This window comes from Cucumis sativus, chromosome 2 (assembly GCF_000004075.3).
Source record: "Cucumis sativus cultivar 9930 chromosome 2, Cucumber_9930_V3, whole genome shotgun sequence".
Classification (NCBI taxonomy): Eukaryota; Viridiplantae; Streptophyta; class Magnoliopsida; order Cucurbitales; family Cucurbitaceae; genus Cucumis; species Cucumis sativus.
In genome coordinates, this window is record NC_026656.2 from 3,442,070 (window position 1) to 3,467,399 (window position 25,330).

The 25,330-nt window shown below is 32.4% G+C and overlaps 4 protein-coding genes and 9 non-coding genes across 16 annotated transcripts; 3 read left to right on the forward strand and 10 right to left on the reverse strand.

Annotated features, from left to right (window-relative positions):
• The first annotated feature begins 5,791 nt into the window (after window positions 1–5,791).
• On the forward strand, window positions 5,792–7,510 carry LOC101206622. Its single transcript, XM_004144714.3, has one exon. The coding sequence runs from the start codon at window positions 5,871–5,873 to the stop codon at window positions 7,083–7,085; it is 1,215 nt and encodes a 404-aa protein (XP_004144762.1). The 5' UTR covers window positions 5,792–5,870; the 3' UTR covers window positions 7,086–7,510.
• A 5,373-nt stretch (window positions 7,511–12,883) lies between these two features.
• LOC101206387 (zinc finger matrin-type protein 2) lies at window positions 12,884–16,101 on the forward strand. 3 transcript variants are annotated; one of them, XM_031881310.1, is made up of 12 exons: window positions 12,884–13,145; window positions 13,257–13,328; window positions 13,502–13,582; window positions 13,697–13,721; window positions 13,840–13,922; window positions 14,556–14,588; window positions 14,851–14,929; window positions 15,029–15,081; window positions 15,189–15,249; window positions 15,458–15,540; window positions 15,637–15,737; window positions 15,820–16,101. In XM_031881310.1, exons 2-11 carry the CDS (start codon window positions 13,308–13,310, stop codon window positions 15,724–15,726), a joined length of 609 nt encoding a protein of 202 aa, XP_031737170.1. In that variant the 5' UTR covers window positions 12,884–13,145; window positions 13,257–13,307; the 3' UTR covers window positions 15,727–15,737; window positions 15,820–16,101. The 3 variants fall into 3 exon arrangements, with proteins under 3 accessions (XP_031737170.1, XP_011648855.1, XP_011648858.1); XM_011650553.2 differs by having other exon boundaries at window positions 15,637–16,101; XM_011650556.2 differs by having other exon boundaries at window positions 12,893–13,110; window positions 15,637–16,016.
• On the reverse strand, window positions 13,038–13,109 carry TRNAP-CGG. Its single transcript has one exon. It is a non-coding gene; the product is annotated as a tRNA-Pro (tRNA).
• A 1,179-nt stretch (window positions 16,102–17,280) lies between the features above and the next one.
• On the forward strand, window positions 17,281–19,482 carry LOC101220056 (pentatricopeptide repeat-containing protein At1g09190). Of its 2 annotated transcripts, none has more exons than XM_031881309.1 (2): window positions 17,281–18,177; window positions 18,262–19,299. In XM_031881309.1, the coding sequence occupies exons 1-2, from the start codon at window positions 17,365–17,367 to the stop codon at window positions 18,817–18,819; spliced, it is 1,371 nt and encodes a 456-aa protein (XP_031737169.1). In that variant the 5' UTR covers window positions 17,281–17,364; the 3' UTR covers window positions 18,820–19,299. The 2 variants fall into 2 exon arrangements, with proteins under 2 accessions (XP_031737169.1, XP_004144815.1); XM_004144767.3 differs by adding an exon at window positions 19,333–19,482 and having other exon boundaries at window positions 17,283–19,239.
• TRNAA-AGC lies at window positions 19,376–19,448 on the reverse strand. Its single transcript has one exon. It is a non-coding gene; the product is annotated as a tRNA-Ala (tRNA).
• Window positions 19,483–19,696: 214 nt separating the features above from the next.
• On the reverse strand, window positions 19,697–19,769 carry TRNAA-AGC. Its single transcript has one exon. It is a non-coding gene; the product is annotated as a tRNA-Ala (tRNA).
• A 98-nt stretch (window positions 19,770–19,867) lies between these two features.
• On the reverse strand, window positions 19,868–19,940 carry TRNAA-AGC. The gene has a single exon. It is a non-coding gene; the product is annotated as a tRNA-Ala (tRNA).
• A 529-nt stretch (window positions 19,941–20,469) lies between these two features.
• On the reverse strand, window positions 20,470–23,871 carry LOC101206151 (GTP-binding protein SAR1A). Its single transcript, XM_004144712.3, has 3 exons — window positions 23,480–23,871; window positions 22,983–23,114; window positions 20,470–21,012 (listed from the first exon to the last, which is right to left on the reverse strand). The coding sequence occupies exons 1-3, from the start codon at window positions 23,606–23,608 to the stop codon at window positions 20,692–20,694; spliced, it is 582 nt and encodes a 193-aa protein (XP_004144760.1). The 5' UTR covers window positions 23,609–23,871; the 3' UTR covers window positions 20,470–20,691.
• Window positions 21,365–21,484, reverse strand: LOC116402265. Its single transcript, XR_004214779.1, has one exon. It is a non-coding gene; the product is annotated as a small nucleolar RNA snoR83 (small nucleolar RNA).
• Window positions 21,658–21,778, reverse strand: LOC116402263. Its single transcript, XR_004214777.1, has one exon. It is a non-coding gene; the product is annotated as a small nucleolar RNA snoR83 (small nucleolar RNA).
• On the reverse strand, window positions 22,003–22,122 carry LOC116402264. Its single transcript, XR_004214778.1, has one exon. It is a non-coding gene; the product is annotated as a small nucleolar RNA snoR83 (small nucleolar RNA).
• Window positions 22,205–22,323, reverse strand: LOC116402266. Its single transcript, XR_004214780.1, has one exon. It is a non-coding gene; the product is annotated as a small nucleolar RNA snoR83 (small nucleolar RNA).
• Window positions 22,693–22,810, reverse strand: LOC116402267. The gene has a single exon (XR_004214781.1). It is a non-coding gene; the product is annotated as a small nucleolar RNA snoR83 (small nucleolar RNA).
• Window positions 23,872–25,330: the final 1,459 nt, after the last annotated feature.

Sequence of the window (25,330 nt, forward strand, 5' to 3'; positions counted from 1 at the left end):
TTTAAAATGTCCCAATAAATAAATTAGGAAAATTAAAGAAAATAAATTCTCTTTCCAATATTTATCACTTACAAATCCACTAAAAAGAATTTCTATTATTTATAGACAAAATGATAAGTAGGCTGTAACAAACGATGAACACTAACGTGTGTCATATCAAGACACATAGATAACAAATGAGATAGTTATAAATTGACACTTGACAATAGATATGGAGAATGTGCGTCTACAATAAAATCAATCTTTTATTTTTTTGTCAATATTTTTATATCAATATTTTTTAATATTTGAGTATATTCTCTTGATCAATGTCAATAAATTTCAAAGGTGTTTAATAATTCAAAATTCATTGTTTAAACGCATCTTGAGCTTGATTTACAATACAAAACTCCTCATTGTTACGACATTTTTTAATTCAAACTTCTTTCTTACTCTTTCCGTTCTCCACAATATCATTTCCATTTCGAGTAATATTATTTACATTCTCTCCTCCAAGTAACCTCTTAAAGCGAAAATGAACCCAGATTGACTTCGAAATATTTCATATTTATAATTAATGCAAACAAATGAAATTACTTTGGTTTGATTATGAATTTAAAGTAAAATTAAAAAAATATGATTAATTCACATGTATTACATTTGACTCTATATTCCTTTTTGTCATATTTTGAAATTAAATAATATTTTACAGCCTACTTGCTTTTTTTTTTAATGTATTTTTCTTTGGTTATTTAATTATATTCGAAGATCGGAATCCAATCTATTTGATAACCACAGTTTATTAAATACTAAATTCTCATCAAAAGTAAAATTTCAGATTTTCACAAAAATAAAAACGATAATTTTGACTTTTTATTTTAATAATTAAGTTAGTTTAAATTATATATTTCCCTTACAAACTTTTAAGTTTACATTTGTTTTATCTTCTTTTCCAGCTATAAATTTATATTCTAAATTTCTATATATTTCAAAATTTATAGATTTGAAAATGAGAATTATTCATTTTTATAAATTTGTATGTGATAGTTTACTTAATTCGTAAAATATTTAAACACAAAATTAAAATTTATTAAATACAAAAAATATAAATATTAAATATTTTTAAAATTTTAAATTTAAACATATACACAGACTAAACTCATAATTTAAACTATTAACTTTTGGAGTTTGTTAAAAAATAGAATAAAACGACAAAATATTTACGCCATATAAAATAATTTCTACATCGAAAAAAGTTCAGAGACCAACAATAAAAAAAATTAAAAAATGTTTCCGATTAATTGGCCTCAGGTGCTTAATATCTTTGAAAAATCATCATTTAGTATTTGGGAAATGATCGTTTAGGATTTGATCGTTCTCCTAAATCTAAACGATCAAGTAACGATTTATTCTACTTTTTAATAATTTTTTTAAAGATTATTTGGTATAAAAGTAGGATGGTATAACAAGATAAAATATAAATATATATGGAATTCCGAAAAAACAACTTTTCTTAGATTGTTTTACTATGTGTAAATATATTTTGGTGTTCTATTTATGAAAATTAACACAACTTTTGTAAAGTACAAATTTAACTATTAACTTAGTTAATTTTACAATATTTATATTATGCATTTTCGTTTATATATATATATATATATAAAAGATTAAAAATCCACACCATATTTAAATTTAGAGTATTTTAAATAGATTAGTTGATGAAGAAAATTTTTGGCTAATCCAAAAAAATTTACTCAACCTACAATTAGTATATACCCTTAGGTAAATTTAATATGAGTATATAGCCCAAAATATAGGTAGATTTAATGCCACAAACTTTAGTTGCAACCTTAATAGTATAAATTCAATCATAAATGCATCTCTTTTTGTTGCGTTTAACCCAATAGATTTAATAAATCACATGCATTTTAGTTAAGTTGGTAAATTATGATTTAAAAAAAAAACTAAACTAAACTAAAATATATATTTTAAAAAACGATTGTTCTCAATCACCGTCAAAACCTTATAACACTTTATATAATTTACCCTCATAGATTTCAAATGACTAAACTATAAAAATAACCTCGAGTTTTGTTTTGTTTAAAAAGAAAATTATCGTTAAATAAACGTAACTCAATTAACATACAAATATATTAATATTAATGAAAAAAAAACGTATATAAATGTTTGAATCAATTCTACTTTTGTACCGTCCAAAATTTTGATTTCCAAATTTTGATTCAGTAGTTTTAAAATATAAGATGAAATTGAAGAGTATTATTGTTTGTGATGTAAATGGCCTAATCCAAATACATGTTTTGGTTGTTTTTGGATTTGTGACCCATAAAAAGGGGAAAGTATTGGAGGGTTGTTTGGGTGCCAATATTCTTGTTTTATTGGGAAGAGAGCAATTAAATAAATAAATAAATAGAGAGATTAAAAAAGAAATTATGGTAACTTAGATGCAATTTTGAGTATTACATTAATTCCATATTCTGATTAATCTCACTAATTTAATCAAACAATTGATGGGTTTCATCATTTGATTATTGATTGAAATTTGTGTCTTTAGGTTCGGATTCCGAGCCTTAGCTTCCGCGAATCTCCCTTTTTACACTCTAAGCTTAGAATCCTATGTGCTAACCCCCACTCCTTATTTATTTCTCCCATTTACTTTTCATTTTTCTCACCCCTACACTTTTACTATATTAACTCCAATTTAGGGTTACCAACTTTTCCTTTTCGTTTTTCTTCTTTTAACTACTCGTTTAGAGCTACGAGATTGTGAATTAAAACAGTTGACAAAATATAGACGACTAAAAAGTGAATTTAACACAGTGATGATTGACGTGATCTTACATATTATAGGTGGGAGGTTCGATCACTCATTCACGTGTCTTTTGTATAATTTCTTAAGTGTTTAATTTTGAAAACATTCCAATAGTTTACCTTTTCAACAATTTATTGTTTTTTTATTAAAAGAGTTCGAATAGAATTATTTTTATAGTCAATCCAAAATTTGATGAATGAGTACTAAATGAGGTTTTTTATTTTTATTTTTTTCATAAAGTGAAATTGAAAACTAACTAATTGATTTAGTACTGTGGATTTTGATTAGTTTGATAATTGATTTTGATTAGTTTGTGTAATTTAGTTTTTGAAAGCATTTGATTTTAGTGTAGACTTGTTTTATATAATGTTTGGCAATGATTAGGTTGCACACCTACATCATGCATTGTGTGTTTTTAATTTTTCTTTTTGTAATATTGTAAAAAATAATATTATTTTACTTTTTTAAAAAGACAAATATTATCATATAACAAATATGTTATATTTGTTTGTTTAGGTAAAACTTAGATAAAGTTTTAAAAAATATAGTAAAACTAGTAGAAAACCGAAAGTATATCGTAAAATAAACTAACTTATTTATAAATATATCAAAATATTAATGTACTGTAACTCTTTAGGAATAGGATTATAAATTTAGATCTCTCACATAGTCGTGCATCCTTTGTGACCTGACAATATCATAATTACTTGTCTTAAAATCTTATTAAAGTGAAAGTTCTTCCTATAAAACATAACGAGTAATTTCAGCATGTTTTGTTCTCACTTATCTGCATCCTAAAGAAAAATTTCAAGAGACCACCAAACATAGAATCGATTTAACTTTGAAGTTTTTATGATCGAGCCACCGAAAAAGAAAATGCACTTTATTAGTATAGGTAATAAGTTTTAATCCTAAGGATCTCTCTCATTCAAATGTGATAGCGGTTCATTCATGTTCCATTTCTAAATCTAGAGCATTACATGAACAATGATAAAAAACTCACGATAGATGTATGTCGGAAAGTAAGTGCAATTTTGTTTTCTTTTGATATGGGAGTTTAGAAGCATTTGCTAAATATCAAGAAATATCATTTAACTTTCTATTGATTTAATGAGTACTTTTGTTGTTTTAAAAGTTACAACATCATCTTTGATCTTTCACGAGTATTTTAAAAATATACTTTAGATTATTATTTGATGGAAATCTACAATTTTCAAGAAATGGACACATAGAATAGTCTACTTTACAATAATTTAATAGATGCTATATATTAACGTATCTTAGGGATACCCATACTTGTGGTCTTTTGATACTACATGATATATCATGACTTTTTAAAATATTAATGTTGAGGCAACCATGTCTTGATGCTTTTCCCATTCTTACTTTCTCTTTTTGGCATCAAATTTATTACAACCCTTTTTATCTATCAATCAAAATTTAGTTTCTAATTAAAATAAAAAGGGTTGTTTTTTAATTAAAAAAAAACTCAACGAAATTAACCCTATCATATATTTATTAAATAAAAAAATATCAAAAATAGGACATTTCATCAAATATTTATAATTTATAGAAAAACGAATGTAATAAATTTTGTTCTATAAGTTTAAATAGTTTGTTTACTTTTTTTTTTTAAAAAGACTCATTTAAATGATATAATATATAACTTAATTTATTTTTTATATTAATTTTAAAATAAATATTGCATAGGTCAATCTAGTTGACATGACCATTTATTTTAGGGTGAAATGTTCGAATCTCCCGACCCATAATTGTTGAAAAAAAAGAAAGTCTAAAGTATGTCTATATATATATATTTATACTAAAGTTTCAATCGTGATTAGGTAGTAATAAAATAACCAAAAAATAATTTATATAAAATTAGTGTAAACTAAAATGGATAAAAATAGGGATTTTTTTTAAAAATTATTTGAATCACTAAAAACTAAAATTTATTAAATTTAATTTGAGGCATTTTTAAAAATAGTAAAATAAATTAAAATATTTACAAATTATAACAAAATTTTAAATTCTATAACTGATAGTATTCTATCACTGTAGCATATGAGTGACTATCCGTAATAGACTTTGTCTATAAGCTGTAACTATTTTATAAAATCTACTATTTTTAAAAATGTTTCTTTCATTTTTCTATGAAGAAGAGTAAATATTTTGTTAAATGTTTTATTTTTAACAAATTTTCATAAAAAGAAGAGATTGAGATTAAATAGTAAAGATAAAAAGGTTAGAGACATTGTAAAATATAGCAACTGAAACTAAAATATTTTGAGATATAACATACAACAAATTTCAAAAGAGTAATATATCTTAAAATCAAATGAAAAAGTCTAGAGTTTTTTTTTTTAAATAATTAAAATTACCATAATGCATATCTTTTCATATACTTTTAAAACGAGAATTGATATTTTATCGGTTTAGATATGATCAAATTAGATATACAATATTGTTTATATATCTTACTATCGACAAATTAATAATGACACAATGCATTATATCGATGTAAAAACAAAAGTACAGAACATTAACTAAAATTAACTCCACAAAACATATATTCGGAACGAAAAAGTTAGATATTCAAATTAGATGGGGAAATAAAAAGCAATAATGAAGCATGACACATATATTTATAAAATATGATATAAATAGGCCAATGAAAAAAAATGTCATATCAAATAATAAATGGGGCCTTCCCTTTACATGTAAGGAATTAATATTTTTCTATTAATATGTTGATACTCACACCACTAATTTATTAAAAGCAAAATACATTTTTGTCAATTTAATAATTATTTATTCTTTTTAAATCAACAAATAATAAATATAAGATGAAATTAAAGGACAGAGATCTAGGGGTGTTTTAGAAATATCATTAAATAATAATGGTTGTAGGTGTAATAAATGGAAAACTTTGAGGGCCTTTTTGCAAACCCATTCCGAAATTAATAAGTTTGCAATAACGCTCCTTTCATTTCTTAAGAGCTTCTTCTTCTTCTTCTTCTTCTTTCTTCTTCTTTGTCTTCTCCGTTTTGGTGGTGAGCTGATGAACAGAGCGATGGAGCTCCAAACCAGCAACAATGGCGGTGAAAATTTGGATTCAGGTATCAAAACGGAGCTTCAAGAAACCTTTAATGGTGGAACTTATGGTGCTCATGAGCCACAGTCTGTTTTTGAAGACGTTGATAGTGCCTGTTCCACTCCTTATGTTAGTGCTCCTTCGAGTCCCGGACGTGGCCCTGTTGGTGGATTCTATTACAGTGCTCCGGCTAGTCCAATGCATTTTGCTATAACTAAGTCATCGAACTCTTCCTCTCAGTTTCCGTCGTCGAAGGACAGTCATTCGTTTTCGTTCGAGTTTGAGTTTTCTGGGAGGTTTGGGTCTAATGGGTCGGGTTCAGTAGGGTCTATGAGCTCAGCGGATGAGTTGTTTTTGAACGGGAAGATCAGGCCGATGAAACTCTCGACTCACTTGGAGCAGCCGCAGGTTTTGGCGCCATTGTTGGATCTGGAAGGAGAAGATGAAGATGATGAAGGGGGTGAAATTGTTGGGTATGTAAGAGGGAGAGATCTGCGACTTCGGGATAAATCTCTCCGGCGAAGAACCAGATCTATGTCGCCGTTGAGAAATACGCCGGTGGAATGGACTGAAAATGACGATGAGGATTTGAATGCTGATGGGTTTCTTGAAAACGATTCCGGAGAAGGGAAAACGGTGAAGAAGATTGAAGAAGAAGGGTTTATGAGTTCAGAAACGACGACTCCTTCAGTTTCAGCTTCGTCGTCAAGATCTTCATCAGCAGGAAGAAACTCGAAGAGATGGGTTTTCTTGAAGGATTTTCTATACAGAAGCAAAAGTGAAGGAAGAAGCAGTAATCACAAATTCTGGTCCAACATTTCTTTTTCTTCAGCAAAAGAGAAAAAACCAACAGCATCCACTTCCACTTCTTCTTCCACTTCATCTTCAACGAAGCAAAAAGCTATGAAACCATCAGCACAGAAGGTGAAAGGGGGAAGTGGGCAAGTTCCAGCGAAGAAGCCGGCGACCGGAAAACCTACGAACGGTGTCGGGAAACGGCGCATTCCGCCGTCGCCTCATGAGCTGCACTACACTAAAAACAGAGCACAAGCAGAGGAGTTGAGGAAGAAGACATTCTTGCCTTACAGACAAGGCTTGCTTGGCTGCTTGGGGTTCAGCTCAAAGGGCTATGGAGCTATGAATGGCTTTGCAAGAGCCTTGAACTCTGTCTCTTCCAGGTAAAGAAAAAATATGAAAAAAGAAAAAAAGAAAAAAAAGAAAGATAAATAAGATCAATCAGATATAGCTAGCTTTTTTCATTTCAAAGGAAATTGTATAGCAAGTTTTCCTTTTTCTTTTCCTCAAACTTTCTCTATGCTAAGATGATGATTATATTAATGTATTCTTGTTATTGATTTGATCCTCTTTTTTCCATCCAAGAGATCTTAGTTTCTGAGACCCAATCTCTAAGAGGGTCTTTGTAGAATCTAGAAATTAATGGGGTGTTCCTTTTTTAACTCCCCAGTATGGCTTTTGTGTTAAGTTACTGTTCATTTCAGCATTGTAATATATACCCATTTTCTCCATGAATCTGTGTCTTAGATGAGCCTCCTTAAGCTTGTTTAAGTTTATGATAATGGAAGTAAGAAGAAGTTCACTTGTGCTAACATCTTTTAATCAAATGTTTCTCTAATGGAGTTTATCTGTTGAATTTTTGTAGCCTTTTTCTCTGATTTATTGATTTTTTCTTTCCTTTTCAGAACTATGATCAAATAACCAGTAAAGAAATCCATAACTTTGGAAACGTTTTTAGTTGTCCTAATTTTTTAAAACACAGGACAGAGGAAGTTTCAAGAAAGATGTTATCCAGATTAAAAGAAAGTAAGTCTAAGAAAAAAACAATCATCCAAATGTATTTGATTGAATTTTGTTCTAAAAAGTTAGAATCCTTGTTTTTTCTTTTTCTTTTAATAACTTGGGTATCAAAGAATACACTCTTTGCATTATGCTCATGGCCCACCTCTACTGATCTCCAAAGAGGTTCCACCCATCCTAAAGCCAGATCCAAGAGACAACAAGGATTTTAGATTCTTAAATTTTTCACTTGTGACACTAGACTTTATAGAATATTTCCAAATGTCTCCAAGTCCTAACCCCCATAGCCATCATAAGCTATTTTCTATAAGCAACTTGGGGAACAACTTCTTAGATTTCCCACTACCTTTTCCACTTCAGCCAAAAAATAAAAGTGCATCCAAGAAAAATAAAGAAAGAAAAAAAGATTGTAATGTGTTCGAATCTGTTACATTTTATTATGGTTGTGCGATGATGAGTGATTTATTAGTGACTTTTATGGGGGTTGTGTTGAAAGATAAAAACCTAAAATAAAAAGTGATGATGGTTGATGATTGATGATTGATGATGATGATGAGAGAGAATGTTGATTTTGGTTAGTGAGAAATGAGATCAAATTATAGGGCCATGGCTCACATGTTGATGGGACATTGCTGTGTGAGGGCTACAGAAGAAGGCCCCATGTTAACCTACGGATCCACAAGGGGATGACTCATTTACAGACAAACAGCAAGAGATAACTTTATGTTCTCTTGGTGCCATTCTTATCTTCTGTGGCCCAGCCGACCTCTTTTTCTACCTCCCTCACATTGTTGCCTGGATGCTTGAAAGAGATTTAAGGTAAGTTTCTTTCCCTTTTTTCTTTTTAATTTTCGATTATCGGGTAACAGACGGTGTTTTACAAAGCCCTCTTCAGTGCTCTCCTAGATGCACTAAGGCGCTAGCCGCAGCTAGTGCCTTGCCTGTTCAAGGTGACGCTCACAAAGTAAGGTATGGGTAGGCACACGTCTTTTAAGAAGATATAGCACGCTAGGCGTTAGACGCTTGTCTAGGGCATGCCTATTTTTCATATTTTCACTTCAACTATGGTTTCTTGTATCTATGCAGTCTACTTTTATATCCACTGCATCTGAAAAGAAACAAAGACTCACGTTCTTTTTCTTTTTTGCGGCTTGCGTTTAAGCTGTAGAAGACTATTGCGCTTGACCCTACTCTCCTTATATACTATGCATGTCCCTGTCCCATAATCTACGGGGAGGTTTTCCCCACCCCAAGACCAACCCTGAGAGACAACAGTTTCACATTATTAGGGCTTTGGTTCGAACTATGCATTTGGGAGTATGAGGGTGTATGGAAATCTTCTAGGGTTGCCCTAGTCCCTAGTACATGATCCCTTTATTATTGTTGAATCATATGATCAGTAGATGTATTATTTATAAAGTAGGGTCTACACTGTTAATTTATTTTAGTTGTTGAAGGAAAATTTTCTGGGAGGGTACTTCTAAGTGTGTAAACATTACACAGTTCTAATTGCCACTGTTATATCTTCATTTTTGAAACAAAAGTAAATTTCTTTTGTTTCAAAAAAGGTTGTGGGGATAAAGGTAAACTTTGGAGAAAAGTTAGGAGTTTGATTTTGTTTTTGCCTGAATTAGGAAACTCAGTTAAAATAATTGGGAATAGGGTGGAAAAGGATATGGATATGTCATGTTCCCATGAATTAACCCCAGTGGATTGTGTTCCTAATCTCTCTGTGGCCATGATGTTTCCTTGATGTTAGCATAAAGGAGAAAGAGATAGGTGGTGGTTGAGTGATGGAAACATTTGACTTTGATTGTTTTTACATGTTAAGCTTTTGGGTCGGTTTGCACATACCTTAATAGATCTTATAGGACCACAACTTGATCCTTTTGTGTCAAAAATAAAACTTGTGGTCGAGAGGGAGATCTAAACCAATGTGATTTTGATCTTTCATGGTGAACTCGGTTTTTCTAAGGGTGCCTTAACTGATCGATCTCACTCGATCAAGACCTGATTCTCTACAACTTTTGATGTCGGAAAATTCGTGTTGTGGTGGAGGAGAGGGAGGTTTGAACCAATGTTGTTGATTTTGATCTTTTTTGGTGAACTTGAGTTTTTTAGGTGTACCACGATTGATCGAGCTCATTGATCGAATCATGTTCATCAAACATCATTTGGGAGGTGTTTTGACCCACCTACTTCATAAGTTGGTGTTAAATAACTCAATTCTATCAACTTTCGTTGTGTTTGCTATTGAAATTTGTAGGTTTATTGAAGAATTTCATCTTCCCCTAGTTCTCTCTCCCTCCGTTACGTTTCTTAATTTCAGACCAAACAACTATGTACCCAAAACATAGATTCCTTAGCTCCAACGTATTAATTTGAGACTTTAGATATGGTCTCAAACACTCCTCAATGTTAAGATTATTTGTGAGAGTGAGTCCTAACTTGATGTTGTTGATTTTCATCTTTGGAGGCGAAATGCAAATAATAACTCCAGGAGAATGGGGACCTCCATTGATCTCACAGGACCACAACTACGATCTTGCAATATCCTAACCGATGTTGTCGATTTCGATCTTTAGGGACGAACCCGAGGTCGAGGGGGAGAAATACCTACTTTCTACCACTAGTAGATGTCTACCTTGTGAAAGGGTGGAAGTGGGAAGAAGTTAAAAAAAGTATTTGTTTCTTTCTTTTCATACACATCTGAAATGACCAACTTTCCTAGACATTTCTTACTCTAATGCTTTGGTTCCCACAAGTTGAAGGTAGGTTTTTTCAGATGCTCACATGGGGCTGCCTTCAACAAACAATATCAATCATTGTGATTTCTTGTAGCATCTCATTGCCTTCTCTTGCTTGCTTCATTTCATAGTTTTATATTTCCTATTGTGTTAACTTCTCACCTCATAGGGCCCAAGGATCTGTTCTTAATCATGAAACTTGTGGTGTTCATTGAATATTTTGTTGGTGAGTTGTGTGAGATATCGTAAAGTTGAGGCTGTTAATGCACTAATCATCTCTATTTTGTAACGTCTTTTCAAACATGAACAAAGTTTGAAAAATCTGAAAGGTTAAATTACATCGAGTTTGTAAGTTTGCCTCAATGCGTTATTTTAACCTTTTAAAAGGCTTTATAGGTTTCCAACTACGTTTTATCCGTTAAATATAAAGTTAAATTGTCTAATAGAGTGATAACCTTTCAATTGTGTATCTAATAAATTTGTAAATTTAAAAGAAATATTTGCTGCATATACGAATTATCATGTTAGATTTTCATCATTTTTATCGTTAATGGGAATATTTAGTTTTAAAGCAAGTTTAGTTCAATTGTGTTTGACATATTTTCTTTTATTTGAGATTGAAGATTCAATTCTCAATCATCACAATTGTTGTACCAAAGAAAAAATAAATATAGTAACATTCGTAACCAATCGATAAAAAAAGTTAAATGAATCTTATTATCATAATGGAAAGTCTGGAAGTATGAGTCAAACTACATGTTAGTTGTTAAAACAATCATGCTGATTAAAGCCAAAAAAGACGAAAGCATCCAACAACTGAGGGGTTCATAAGAAAAGGCTTAGATTAAGGGCAAAGGCATCTTAAAACTATCCTATCAACAACACGCCTCAAAGATTAAAGCCAAATCACCAAAAGAATACAACATCATCAAACCGAGATATTCTTCAACATCTATCAATGTATGTATATATATATATTTATTTCACCATCCCTAAAGAAAAAGATGATTGGTGATGGTGATGGAAATATTATTTAGGGGATGAGAAACAAATCCCCCATGGTCCAAAACCATCATTTTCTTTTCATGCCAAACAAAAACCTCATCAAACAAGAAGTACAGAAGAAATCTCTTTCAGTGTCAACCTCTTATCAAACCCCAACCCCACACCAAAAGCTTCCTTTTCTCAACCTACCCACCCCTTTTTGGGCCTTTTATGGGCTTGTTTTTGTAGCCCTAATGCAATTGGGCTGGAACAGTGTTCGTGCGACGAATGTGAGGCGATTTTATAGAGAATTTTAATTAATCATAGATAATGTATTGGTTAAATTACCATTTTCATCTCTATATTTTGAAATTTATTTAAATTTTAGTTATCTTCAATGAAGTTAATTTTTTTTTATTGAAATTCATTAAGTAAATTAATATGAAGTAATATTAGTAACTAAATTTAATATTTACTAAAACTATGTTAACAAAAATTAAAATTTAAAAGTACGAACATTACAATCAAATCGATCATTTGTTGGATGAATTTAAATTACTTTTTTAAGCAATTTTTTTTCCTTTCACTATAGTAATGATATTTTGTTGGATTTCACTGAATTTTGAAGTAAAATTCTTATTTTACTTTTTAATATATGCAAATACAACTAACATAATTAGTTAATTATCATTAACATATTTAATTGATATACCAATATTTTTTTCTTTGAAGATTTTCTCAAAACTACAAGAATAGTAATTGAAAACATCACCAATTTTAATTAGGAACTTTACAAAAGTTATAATAGCATGTTCTATTTATAACTCGAGTGACATATGGATGTGCTAGTTAACTATCTGTATGGTTTAAAATATATTTAATTTAAAATAATAGATGCTAAGATTAATTGTTTATTTTAAATATAGTAAACTGAATTAAATTATTTACAAATATAACAAAATATCACAATCGATAGACTACAATAGACTATGCTATTAGCTATATGTGCTTATTTGTATCATGATAGACACATATATTGTTATATTTTGCTACATTTGTAAATATTTTCAACAGTCTTGTCATTTAAAACTATAATAATAACAATTTAAGAATATGATTTTTGAAATGTATTACACATTTTTTTTGTTTGTGTAGATATGACACATTTTTAAAGTGTCTCAAATGTAGACCAGTGTATTTTAGTAGTATATCAACTATATATTGTGTATTAGGTTTATTCGTACATTTTTTATTTTTATTGGGTTGAATTTATTTCATTTCTCATTTTTACAAAAACAATAAATCTTACTTTTAAAACTTATTTTTTGAAATATTCAAAAAATGCATAAAGTAAATTAATTTTTTTAAATAAGGGACAAAATAAATATTTTAAAGTAATCAAAACTAAAACTAAAAACTATATTAACGAAAAGTTATCTAAACCCTTTTTTGGGAGAACCAAATTCAAGCAAAAGAAAAGGGAAAAAAAGAACGAGAAAATCAGGGTCGAACCACTGCCGTCGCACTAGTGAAATTGCAGGGACCAAAAGGGAAACTGAAAACGCCGCCGGTAGCCGACCGGCGATTGGGGGCGTTGCGAGAATCGAACTCACGACCTCTCGCACCCGAAGCGAGAATCATACCACTAGACCAAACGCCCTGTGTGTCCTATCACCTTATTTCTCTACCTTAACATGTGATTTCACGCTTTCATCACCTTCTCTCATTTGCTGTTCTGTTTTCGAATCAATTCATGTTACTTTCTTATCTTTCTTATTGGATTCTTTCTGGGATTTGTTTTTTTCAGAAGAATCCCATCTGAGTTTCGGTAGTTAGGTCAAGGTTTTTTTGGGCAGCGATGGCTCATACCAGCAATACTGTAAGTTATAGTCTCGTCTTTCGTTTTAAACCCTAACTTACTGATATTCTATTCACGCAGATTCCTCTGAGAAAAATAATTAAGAATGATCATTAATCTTTGTTTTTTTTTTTTTTTTTGGATTTTGGTGAGGTTTGTACTTGGAAGTAATTTGGTCGATTTCTTGTATGTAGGCAGCTGGAGTTGATAACACCTTTAGAAGGAAATTTGATCGGGAGGAGTATTTGGAACGAGCTCGTGACCGTGAAAAACAGGTTGGGGCTTTTGGAAATTCTCGTTTTCATCGTCATCTTAATGCTTATTCTTTATGAGTGTTCCTCAAATGTTTCAAATTTTGCTGATTGTGACGTCTTTTATCTGTATTTCAGGAGGTTGATAGGGTTAAGTCGAAATGTAAGTGTTTCTTTTCTTCAAGTTCTTGTTGAGCAATTGCTTGTGTTCACGTGTAGCTATAGAAACTAGATTATGTAGATTTGGGTTCAGAAGGATTTAATTTGCCAACTTTCTTCAGTGAAAGGTCCACCAGTGCAAAGAAAACCATTGAAACATAGAGATTACGAGGTAGATCTTGAGTCCCGATTGGGAAAGACCCAGGTTAGTCAGGCCATTTCTCTTTCCCCGTCTTGAATTTATGTGTATTTTAGCCATTTTAATGTTGAAACTGTATTTGCACTTCTCTTCTGTATTTCTCTGGTGAAGTTAAGGCTGTCTTGAGTTGCTAATTGTTCATTTTTTCATTAACTTTCAAAATCTTTAGCATGTTAACTTTTAGGTTGTCAGATTTTCACCTGTGGCCTCTGGATGGATGCTCCTGTAGATTCAAGCTCTCTGTGGCATTATTTTTTGACATATAAGACTTATTTATTATTTCCTGTACCGCACGTAGTGAACCAGCATGTTAGATTTCCCCTGCAAGGCATTTTTATGATGATGGGGAAATACTATTATGTATATTCACTTTATAGTTTGTCTTACAGCTAATAGTGATGGAAAATACATATAAAAGGTTATATCCATTAGGCCTGTCTTGATGAACTCATATATGAATTGGGGAATCACACTTGATTAAAGGCAATCGACTATCACCTCATTATGAACAATATTTTCTTTGTACGTCTTGCACGTGTCAATATAATTTTCTCAATCTTAGGTTTCAGTTGATGTGCTTAATGTCTTATGATTCTGACCTGTTTCATTCTTTTTTGATCTTTAATTCATCTTGTACAGGTTGTCACTCCAGTTGCACCTCTAAGCCAGCAGGTATCACATTTGACCATCTTTTCTCTTAGAATTACTGGAATTAAATCTTGAATAACAATTGAGTAATTCCAAATTTAACAGTGTGTAACTTATTGACTTGAGAAGAAAAACTGGAGGATAAATGAGAGGCTTTGCATGTATGGTTTTGGTTAATGTGCTCTTGAATTGAGTGTCCCCCATTTGGTGCTTTGCGATGAAATATAAATTGCACTTGATCTCATATTGCTTATTTTCTTCTTTATATCAATGAATTATTTTTCAGGCTGGATATTACTGTTCTGTTTGTGAATGTGTCGTCAAGGATTCTGCAAATTACTTGGATCACATCAATGGAAAGAAACGTATGTTATCCCTTTTTCTAGATCTTTAGCCAATTAAGTGGGTGAATATTCAGGTTTTGTATTTTCTTTACCTTCTTTTCTATTGACTCTGTGTTGTAGATCAGAGGGCCTTGGGTATGTCCATGCGGGTAGAGCGGGCATCTCTCGAACAGGTACCACCCTAAATAGTCAGAAAAATGAAACTATTTCTCATCTCTATTATTGTAAATGCTCGTGAAATCTCAGTGTTCAAGAGACTGAATAGCTTTATATGAAATAGGTGCAAGAGCGGTTTGAAGTTCTTAAAAAGAGAAAAACACCAGGAAGCTTCACAGAGCAAGGTAAAGCTTAAGAATTCAGAGTTAGTTTTAATGAGGGGAAAAAGATAGGATTTCCCTCCCAATACTAGTTTCATTGATGAATGGCACTAGGACACCATGCTTTTAACTGCAAAAATATACTAGCGTTGGCTATTATCACTATTCTGTGTTTCATGTTTTAGAATTATGTTTCTCTTTTTTAATGATGCTATCTTCCGTTTTTCCTTAGATCTTGAAGAGCGTATACTAAAGCAGCAACAAGAAGAAGAACAACGAAAGCGCGAGCGTCGAGAAAGGAAGAAAGAAAAGAAGGTTAGTACTATAATAACCTCACGATTTTGGCAACAATTTCTATCATGAAAAGTGGGGATCACATCTTACACTTGTGTTTATTCTCCTGGAATGTAGAAAGAGAAGGCTGCAGAAGAGGAACCTGAAGTAGATCCCGATGTTGCAGCAATGATGGGATTTGGAGGCTTCCGTTCATCCAAGAAGTGACAATTATACAGGTTCATCTTTTACGACCTTAATTAAACAAGATATGTTCCGTAGGTTGTACAACTGTGTGCTTGAGTTCTAAAAAGATTACAGGTTCATCTTCTTCAACTCGAAGCTTGAGCTTTGCTCTTGTGATCCATGTGGAGTTGCTATAATTTGAACTGATGTGCATGGGAAGACGAACTTGGGCTTCCCAGCTTCTTGGACTTGTAAGCTGTATCTTTTAAAGATAATCTGGCCTTTTTCTGTAACATTAAATTAATATGTTATTAGTATACAATGTTTCTTGATGTCTGGAGATGAAGTTTGTTGCTGAGGCAGATTTTAGATGAACCTAATCCAAAAAATGAGAAAGAATATATTAGGTTTTTCAAATATTGGCTGTGAACACCCCTGTGAGGTGCAAAAAGTGAGTGATGTTAAATAATGAGATTTGGGGTATTAAAAGTTAGCCTAACTCAATGGTACATGTCCCCTTCAAATTCATTTGATTTAATCATGGAATACTCAATTTTACCAAGGAAAAGGTTTTGACATGGATATTTAATATTATGGATATCTCAAACTTTATATATATATATATATAGTGGTTGGTAAAACATAAAAACTGCCATCTATTCGGTCTTATGTCAATAGAAATACTAATATCAACACTCACGAGAAAATAACCTACAAATATTCGTTGATATCTATATTTGATTGACATATTCATATAACTTAAATATCAATATCATCTCGTGTGTCATTCATCTAACCTATCTATGATAGAGTACGAGTAAGTTAAAATTCAGGTCGATTTTTTATTTGGTTTTTAACCTTTTAAGAGTTTAGAGTTGAAGGTTTTATTCTTAAGTTGATAGATACAAATTTCATGAGAAGGCAGGTTGATGCCATGGAGGCTAAGTTAGAATTTGCATGGGAAAAATGGATTAAGAAAAGATAAACACTAGGGAATTGACAATAACTCACTGTCACTTTTTTTTTCCTTGAAAGAAACTTCATTGAACCCTAAAATGAAGAGACAATGAAGGAGAAGGGTCACATCAACAACATTTACAGGTCAAGAAGAGAGGGTTCCAACACTTTCCAAAATCTTACCAACAGCTACATAACAATCTGTTTTTGAGCACATGAACAGAAAGAGAAAGTGACATTTTTAAACGATTGCCTCTCTTAATTGTTGAAATTGATAGGTCAAACATGGAATAATTAGACTTCATAATTCATTTCTACTTAACTAAACTCAAATATCATGTAACTTCAAATAAGATGAAATTAGAATGGTCAGTCAAGCTCAAAGGTCAAACAACTTCAAAAATTAGAATGGTCTAAGAAGGAAAAAAGAAAAGAAAAGAAAAGAAAATGAGATGAAAATAAAATGTGAGAAATCATTTGAATTAACATTTTTTAGAAAATTCATTGAAATAGTTTTTCTCAGTTAATTTCAGCCGATCGATTATCGAGATTTAAATTTAAAAAAAATCAACCTTTTCATTTTATCAAATTTCTTAAACTTACAAAGTTCGAAAAGAATTAATCATTAATATCAAAATTCTATATATTTCAAATAATTCCACTCCCCGCCAATTTTCATACTCTTCGTTCACTTCTTCTTCTTCTTCTTCTCTCCTCGATAACATGAGCAAGAACTGTATGGAGATCGAGCGGAGAATCCTACGCCTTCTTCACGGCCACAAATCTCGAACCCATCTCACTCAAATCCACGCCCACTTCCTCCGCCATGGCCTCCATCAATCCAACCAAATTCTCGCCCATTTCATCTCCGTTTGCGCCTCTTTCAACCGCATTGCCTATGCCGATCGCCTCTTTTCCCAATCTCACAACCCCAACATCTTCCTATTCAATTCAATCATCAAAGCTCACTCCCTCTCTGTTCCCTTCCATCAATCCCTTCTCCTGTTTTCCTCCATGAAGAATCACAGGATTGTTCCTGATCAGTACACTTTTGCGCCGTTGCTGAAATCCTGTGCCAATCTCTGTGAGTATAGTCTTGGTCAGTGTGTGATTTCTGAAGTTTTTCGTCGTGGGTTTTACTGTTTTGGGTCTATTCGTATTGGGGTTGTTGAGTTGTATGTTTGTTGTGAGAAGATGGAGGATGCATGGAAGATGTTTGATGAAATGTCTCACAGGGATGTGGTTGTTTGGAACTTGATGATTCGTGGATTTTGCAAGACGGGAAATGTTGATTTTGGGCTGTGTCTCTTTAGACAAATGAGTGAACGTAGTCTTGTTTCTTGGAACACTATTATTTCCTGTTTAGCTCAAAATAGGCGTGATGTTGAAGCTTTGGAACTCTTTCAACAAATGGAAGAACATGGGTTTAAACCAGATGAGGTTACTGTGGTCACAATGTTGCCTGTATGTTCTCGTTTGGGAGCTCTTGAAGTTGGACAAAGAATCCATTCTTATGCAAGTTCTAAGGGAAATTTGGTAGGTATTACGACTGTTGGGAATTCACTCATTGATTTTTACTGTAAATGTGGTAACATAGAAAAGGCTTACAACATATTTCAGAAAATGACTTGCAAAAGCGTCGTCTCTTGGAATACAATTATTTTGGGCTTTGCTTTAAATGGGAAGGGGGAGTTTGCTATTGACCTTTTTATGGAGATGCGAAAGGAGTACTTGAAGCCAAATGATGCAACATTTGTAGCTGTCTTGACTGCTTGTGTTCATTCGGGATTGTTAGAGAAGGGTCGAGAGCTATTTTCTTCAATGGCTGAGGATTACGAAATCCAGCCAAAACTCGAACATTTTGGTTGTATGGTTGATCTTTTGGGACGTGGTGGGTGTGTGGAGGAGGCTCATAAATTGATTAAAAGCATGCCAATGCAACCAAATGCCACTTTATGGGGAGCTGTGCTTGGTGCTTGCCGAACCCATGGCAACTTGAAACTTGCAGAAATGGCAGTGAAAGAGCTCATCAGTCTTGAACCATGGAACTCTGGTAATTATGTATTGTTGTCAAATATGTTGGCAGAGGAAGGAAGATGGGAAGAAGTTGAGAATGTCAGACAGTGGATGAGAGAAAAGAGCGTCAAGAAAGCACCTGGGCAGAGTGCAAGTGGGTAACTGTTAATGTTGTGGGGGAAGTTACCTCATCATTGGGTTGTAACATACAGGCTTCGAGTCTGGTTCAAGGCATATTGTTGAGAATATCTGTTGAAATGAAATGAAGTTCAGCACTTTCAGCCACCTCAACGTGCTCTGACGTGATTAGTAATACGTAAACTCTATTGAAACTAGTCACCGGCTGTGGAACTCGGGTGAAATCAAACTGAAGAGGATAGAATGAAGTTTGAACTGCTGTGTCGTGCTGAGTACAAAACTTTGCCTTCAAGATCCATTGAGTTGTTTCTCTGTAGTCTAAAAGAAGATTGATCAGAGGCTCAAGAGTCGAGAAGAATAAGGAAGAAGTAAATGGGAACGAACATGATATTACATGTAAAGAACAAAGTTTCCTCATCAAAACGTCAAACTTTGAGCCACAATGTAATAATTTCTACTTTTTAATAATATTCTGTTTTCTCCCACAACGTAAATTTTGACACAGACCACATATATTTCTTTTGATTTTTGGATCAGTTATGTGTCCTGGTGAACGAAGTTGACCACAAAAAGAAAGAAATGGAGATGCGGGGTATCGATCCCCGTACCTCTCGCATGCTAAGCGAGCGCTCTACCATCTGAGCTACATCCCCATACATGGTAATCAAAATCTCCCTTTATATTTTATCTAAATTTGTTGCAAATAACATAGCTTTTTCTCTTACATTTGGGTCAGTGTCAGTCATGATGTAGGGTATTGTGAGCCATATTTCTCGCATGCTAAGCCAGCGTTCTACCAGCTGCATCCCATTTGGTTGAACAAACTCCACTAATTTTTTTCATCTAAATCCAAGACAAATAACATAATTTGCCTCAATCAAAAGTAAGAAAAAATATAAATTGGAGATGCGGGGTATCGATCCCCGTACCTCTCGCATGCTAAGCGAGCGCTCTACCATCTGAGCTACATCCCCATATATTTCAACTAACTTCTCCTTTCATATTTTATGTAATTTTATTGCTGTCATGATGAAATTTTAAAAATGCACATTGGAGATGCGGGGTATCACATTGGAGATGCGGGGTATCGATCCCCGTACCTCTCGCATGCTAAGCGAGCGCTCTACCATCTGAGCTACATCCCCTTGATGTTCCAAGAGTGTAGCTCCCAATTATTTACCTACTAAAAGATGAATTGTTGCTAAATTCATCATAAATTCCTCACATTGAAAAATAATTAACAAATTCAACGAAACCTCAATTAGTATTTGAGAATTATAGATTACTGCCTCTGTGAATGGAATGACAACCGTCAACTTTTAAAGTGCTTTGTAAATGTGCAAGGATAACCATCCATTTTTGATGAACTATTCGACCTTTAGTGCTTAAAAAATATACATAGAAACAAAAACCTCCCAGAATACAACTTTATGTCTGGTATGAGATAAATTGTGTTGTATAGGGCACACAACTCATATATCTTCTTAATTTGTATGAGACAAATAATCAATTAAAATAGATCTCGCTCAAATTAATTCATACAAGTTTTTTAAGAATATCATCCTGAACATAATATATATTGAATGAAGTATCAATTACTCTCTAAAAGGATGGATCAATTTCTCAACTAGCAAGTTTTTAAATCAAAAGAAAAGAAAAATTGCACAAATGATAGAGAGAGAGAATTGTCCACTGATCACAAGTGTATGGAGAGAAGTAATGAAGAATAGAGTAGTCAGTTCACTACAGCATTTATAATCAAATTTTGGTGTGGGAGTTTCAATTGGAAATGAAAAAGGTAAAAAAACAGATCTTACCCTCATAGATTCATACCAACAGAATGACAAGTAAAAGGTTGAACAAATAATTTGTTTCTCAGCATAAAGAAAATAAAATCTATTTAATATACTGAGAAAGCCATTTGAAACCATCCCCATAACCCATTTTCCTCACAATGCTACACATGAAAACCTCCAGAGGACGAACGTTTGAGTCGCCCAAGTTTACCTTGCCTTTACCAGTGGTGAAGTTTGTTAGGCCTAAGTTGTAACGTAACTCATCTTCAGATGCAGCATATGGAATATCAATCTTATTGCCCAGAATCAGAAATGGAACGTCGGCTAATGATTCATCGGAGAGGAGAGCGTCCAACTCTTTTTTTGACTCTGTAAATCTTTCCTTGTCATATGCGTCGACCAAATAAACTACTGCATCCACCTTCATACAACAATGCGAACATTATTAGTAAAAGACTAGGACACGATAAAGCATGAGGCTAAGATGAAACAAGAAACAATCGGAGCAGCATGAGGCTATACGAGACCACTAATGGCATATAAAAATCATACATGATAGAAAATAAACAGCTGAAAACAGATGAATTTGAAACTTGTTGTAGACCACATCTTATAGCCACATTTTCAAAAAGGTAGATGAATCTAATATATATGTTAAAACCATTGTAAGCCATTACAACAATCAAGTAATTTGGGATCTCAAATAAGTTAAATAAAATATAAGATATCAGAAGGTATAGTTTATAGTTAAAGAATGTTTTTGGTGACAAGAAAAATCTGCGGTTACATACTAAAAGCAGACCCTTTCAGTGAGAAGATATGCTATCAGCGAATAACCATGTAATTTCTGCCTCCCATGAATCAGAAAAACACAAAAAAGGTTTGGCTGGGATTATGAAGGCAGGGAAAACATTATTTAAAAGCAAGAGTATGTTCAAGAATTAAAATAAAACCCTCAACCTCTCAAAATCTCAGAACTTGGGATCTTAGATATGGAAAATGTCAAGCAAAATATCAGCACATAATTTACAGTAATTCTTTCCAAGAGCGGTTCTGTTGATGAATAAAATGTATGGTTATGTACTAAAAGCAAACCCTTTCAAGTAGAAGATGTACTATCAGCGAATAACCATGTGATCTCTGCCTCCCATGAATCAGAAAAACACAAAAAATAGTTTGCCTGGGATTATGAAGGCAGGATAATGTTATGAAAGCACTAAGATGGTTCAAGGCTCACAAAACTGCAAAGGTAGAGAAAACAGTGTATGATAAATGCAAGTAAAATTCAGGCCATTCCACAGAAAAGGCAATGCTGTAATTCAGTACATTGCACCTCAACGATGGAAGATGGAAAATGGAAAAATATCAGTGGGTACAATTTATAGTTCAAGAATAGTTTCAATGACAAGAGAAATGTACGGCTATTTACTAAAAGCAGACCCTTTTCAAGGAGAAGATATGCTATCAGCGAATAACCATGTAATTTCTGCCTCCCATGAATCAGAAAAACACAAAGAGGTTTTACTGGGATTATGAAGGCAGGAGAACAATTTGAAGAATGCTAGATGGTTGAAAGTTGAAAGACAAAATGGTGAGTCCAATAACTAAGCAAAAAATGTATGGTTGTATACTAAAAGCAGACCCTTTCAATTAGAAGATATGCTATCAGCGAACAGCCATTTAGTTTATGCCTTCCATGAATCAGAAGAACAAAAGAAGGTTAGTCCGGGATTATGAAGGCAGGGAAACATTTTGAACATGGGAGATGACTTAGAGTTCAAATAACCACAATGATGATAGGTGAAATCAATGTACATTGACATCGTAGTTAGAATTTGGAAACAAACGTTTCAATCACTCCATGACAAAAGATGCAAGTACATTCGATTTCAAAACTGGAAAATGAGGTACATCATATTCAGGCAATATGACTTCCAATTTATTGGTTTGAATGATGAAACATTGTATGGTTATGAACTATAATCAGACATTTTCAAGGAGGCAAAATAGCAACGAAGTACATGAGATTTCAAATCTGGTAAATGAGGTATACATCACATTCAGACAATATGACTTGCAATTTATGGATTGGATGATGAAACAATGTACGGTTATGAACTATAAGCAGACCTTTTCAAGGAGAAGATATGCTATCAGCGAATAACCATGTAATTTCTGCGTCCCATGAATCAGAAAAATACAAAAAGTTCGTCTGGGATTATGAAGGCAAGAAAATAATTTTGAAAATGGAAGAAAGTACATTTAGAGGAGCTCAATGTGTTGAAATCATAGTTAGCCTTTGGAAGCAAAGATGTGACCTTTCCTTGAAAGCCTTTGGATGTAACACATCCAGAATTAGGAATATCAAATAAAGAGGTGGACAAAATATACCTTGGCATAGTAATCTTTCCAAACTCGTCGAGCAATCTGATGCCCTCCTAGGTCAAAGGCCTTGAACTTGATCTTACCAATACTCAACTCTTCTGAAGTTGGATGCTGGGTCGGCTGATGTTGAACTAATCTCTGCAATATGATAACAAGTTAACCAAAAGAACTCTTTAATAAGCCATCTACTAAATCTAAGCAACAAATCAGATTAAAAAACAACGAGAAATTAACGAAAAGCAATCATTTACGCTTTCTGATTTCTAAATCCAAACATCTATTTCCCTCTTGGAAAGCATTTCCATACATTCCATCCATTTGGGTAATGATTCGGAACTAAAACATGATCCAAAAACAGCAAAAAAAAAAAAAAAAAATCAAGATTTACGGTTTGTTATATTGCTATCTCGCCATGGAATGCGTTGCATCGATTTTCAATCATGTACACAGATTGAACAAAACGAATTAAGAAATTAAACTAAAAGAATCATAAAGAAATGCACCTCGTCTTTCAACATATGAAGCAAGGTGGTTTTGCCAGCATTGTCAAGCCCTAAGAAAAGGATCTTGGCCTCCTTTTGCCACAACCCAAGAGATGCAAGAACTCCATAGAACCAATCGACCAAAAACATATTGTAACTTCCGACAAAATGGAAGCCAAAAAAGACCTCGAAAAGCTGCAAAATTTAACCGTGAACCCACCAGATCGAGCCCCTAAAATCCCCAAAAACCAGAGCAGCTAAGCAGCTCTAGAGATTTAGAATAATACAAATAAAAAGAATATGAATCTGGAAAACGTAGATATTAACATAATAAGTAGGTAAGAAGAGAGGAGATGGAGGAGAGGAGAAGTGTGGCCGCCATTACAGTTGGAAGCATAGGGAAATGAAGCCCTAGACAGGCCCATATGGAGATTTAATGGGCCAATTAATGAGAGGCCCACATTGAAGTTTAATGGGCCTACATCTTCCCTCATAAACTGACCCACCTTTTTCTACAAAGTTGTTTATCCTCTACACTTCAAACATATATATATCTAATTACTTGAAAAAAATCACCCAAATCTCCTTTATCCTCTAAACTTCAAATTTTCAAATTAATTAACATTCATCCCAATTTAATCTTATATAAACCAACTTATACTTTAAAGTAATTATAATTCAAGATAATGAAGTTAAAATTTAGGGTTATAACATATGTATACGTACGTGTATGTGTGTGTATATATACCATGTATGTGTGTCTCTTCAAATATCAATTGTTTTAGAAGGGGTTGTCAAAACCGACAAACTATTTACGCTTTTAATATGACAACCAAGTGTAATGAGTTTTTGTTTTTAGTGATTTTTTTTGTTATAAAGTGTAAATAGTTTGTATTCTTTTTTATTATTCTTAAGAAAAAACCCCTTATTCAAATCTTAGCAAAAAGTAATAATTTCTTTTGATCACAAAAAACAATCTATATAAGTCAAAGGCACGACAAATGTTATGAGTTGTAATGTTAAAGATAACGACGGAATATATAACAATATAACTCTTTTGGTCTATCGATTATAAACCATCAACGATTTAGTATATTACTGATAGACATGTTAGTTTATCAATGACAGAAGCTTACTGTTGATAGATTTTGATATATTTATTATTTTTAAAATGTTGTCATATACGCTACAATTTTGAATTTGATTGTTGTAATTGCAACAGTTTAAACTATAATTTCCTAAACATTTAATCCTTTCAAAATCAACTAATATAGGAAGTCACACTTTTAGACCTAAATTTTTATTAAATTAAAATTGATTTGGATTAAAAACATATTGTTTCAACAAAATTTTAAGTATAGGACAAAAGTGATTTAAAAAATTTAAAGCATATTCTTAAATTAGTTACAATTCAAGCTTCTTACTTTATAATTTTAAATTAATCTTTATATTCAATATTAAATTAGAATAAGTTTAGTGTCATATTCTTAACTTAGTGATTTATTTATGGCAAAAATGTTAGAGATCCTAACTTTTATTATTCTCCATTAGTTTTATGGTTTCTTGTGAAACTTTATTATATAAAATAAACACAAACTATCTTTTTCTAAACGAAAATTAATAAATAATGCTAAAGAAATTCTAACCTTCATGATTAAATAAAATTAATCAATAAGAGAAGATTTAAAAAGAAACTTGCTCAAGGTGTATCATTTCATTAAATTATTTGAATTTGTGTTAAACAATTAGCAACTTTACAATTTTTATCTTATTTTTAACTTTCATATCTATTTCTTATTTCTAATGGTAGAATTTTATATTCGAACCAAATTATTTTCAAAATATAGTAAACTACGATAGATCACGATAGAC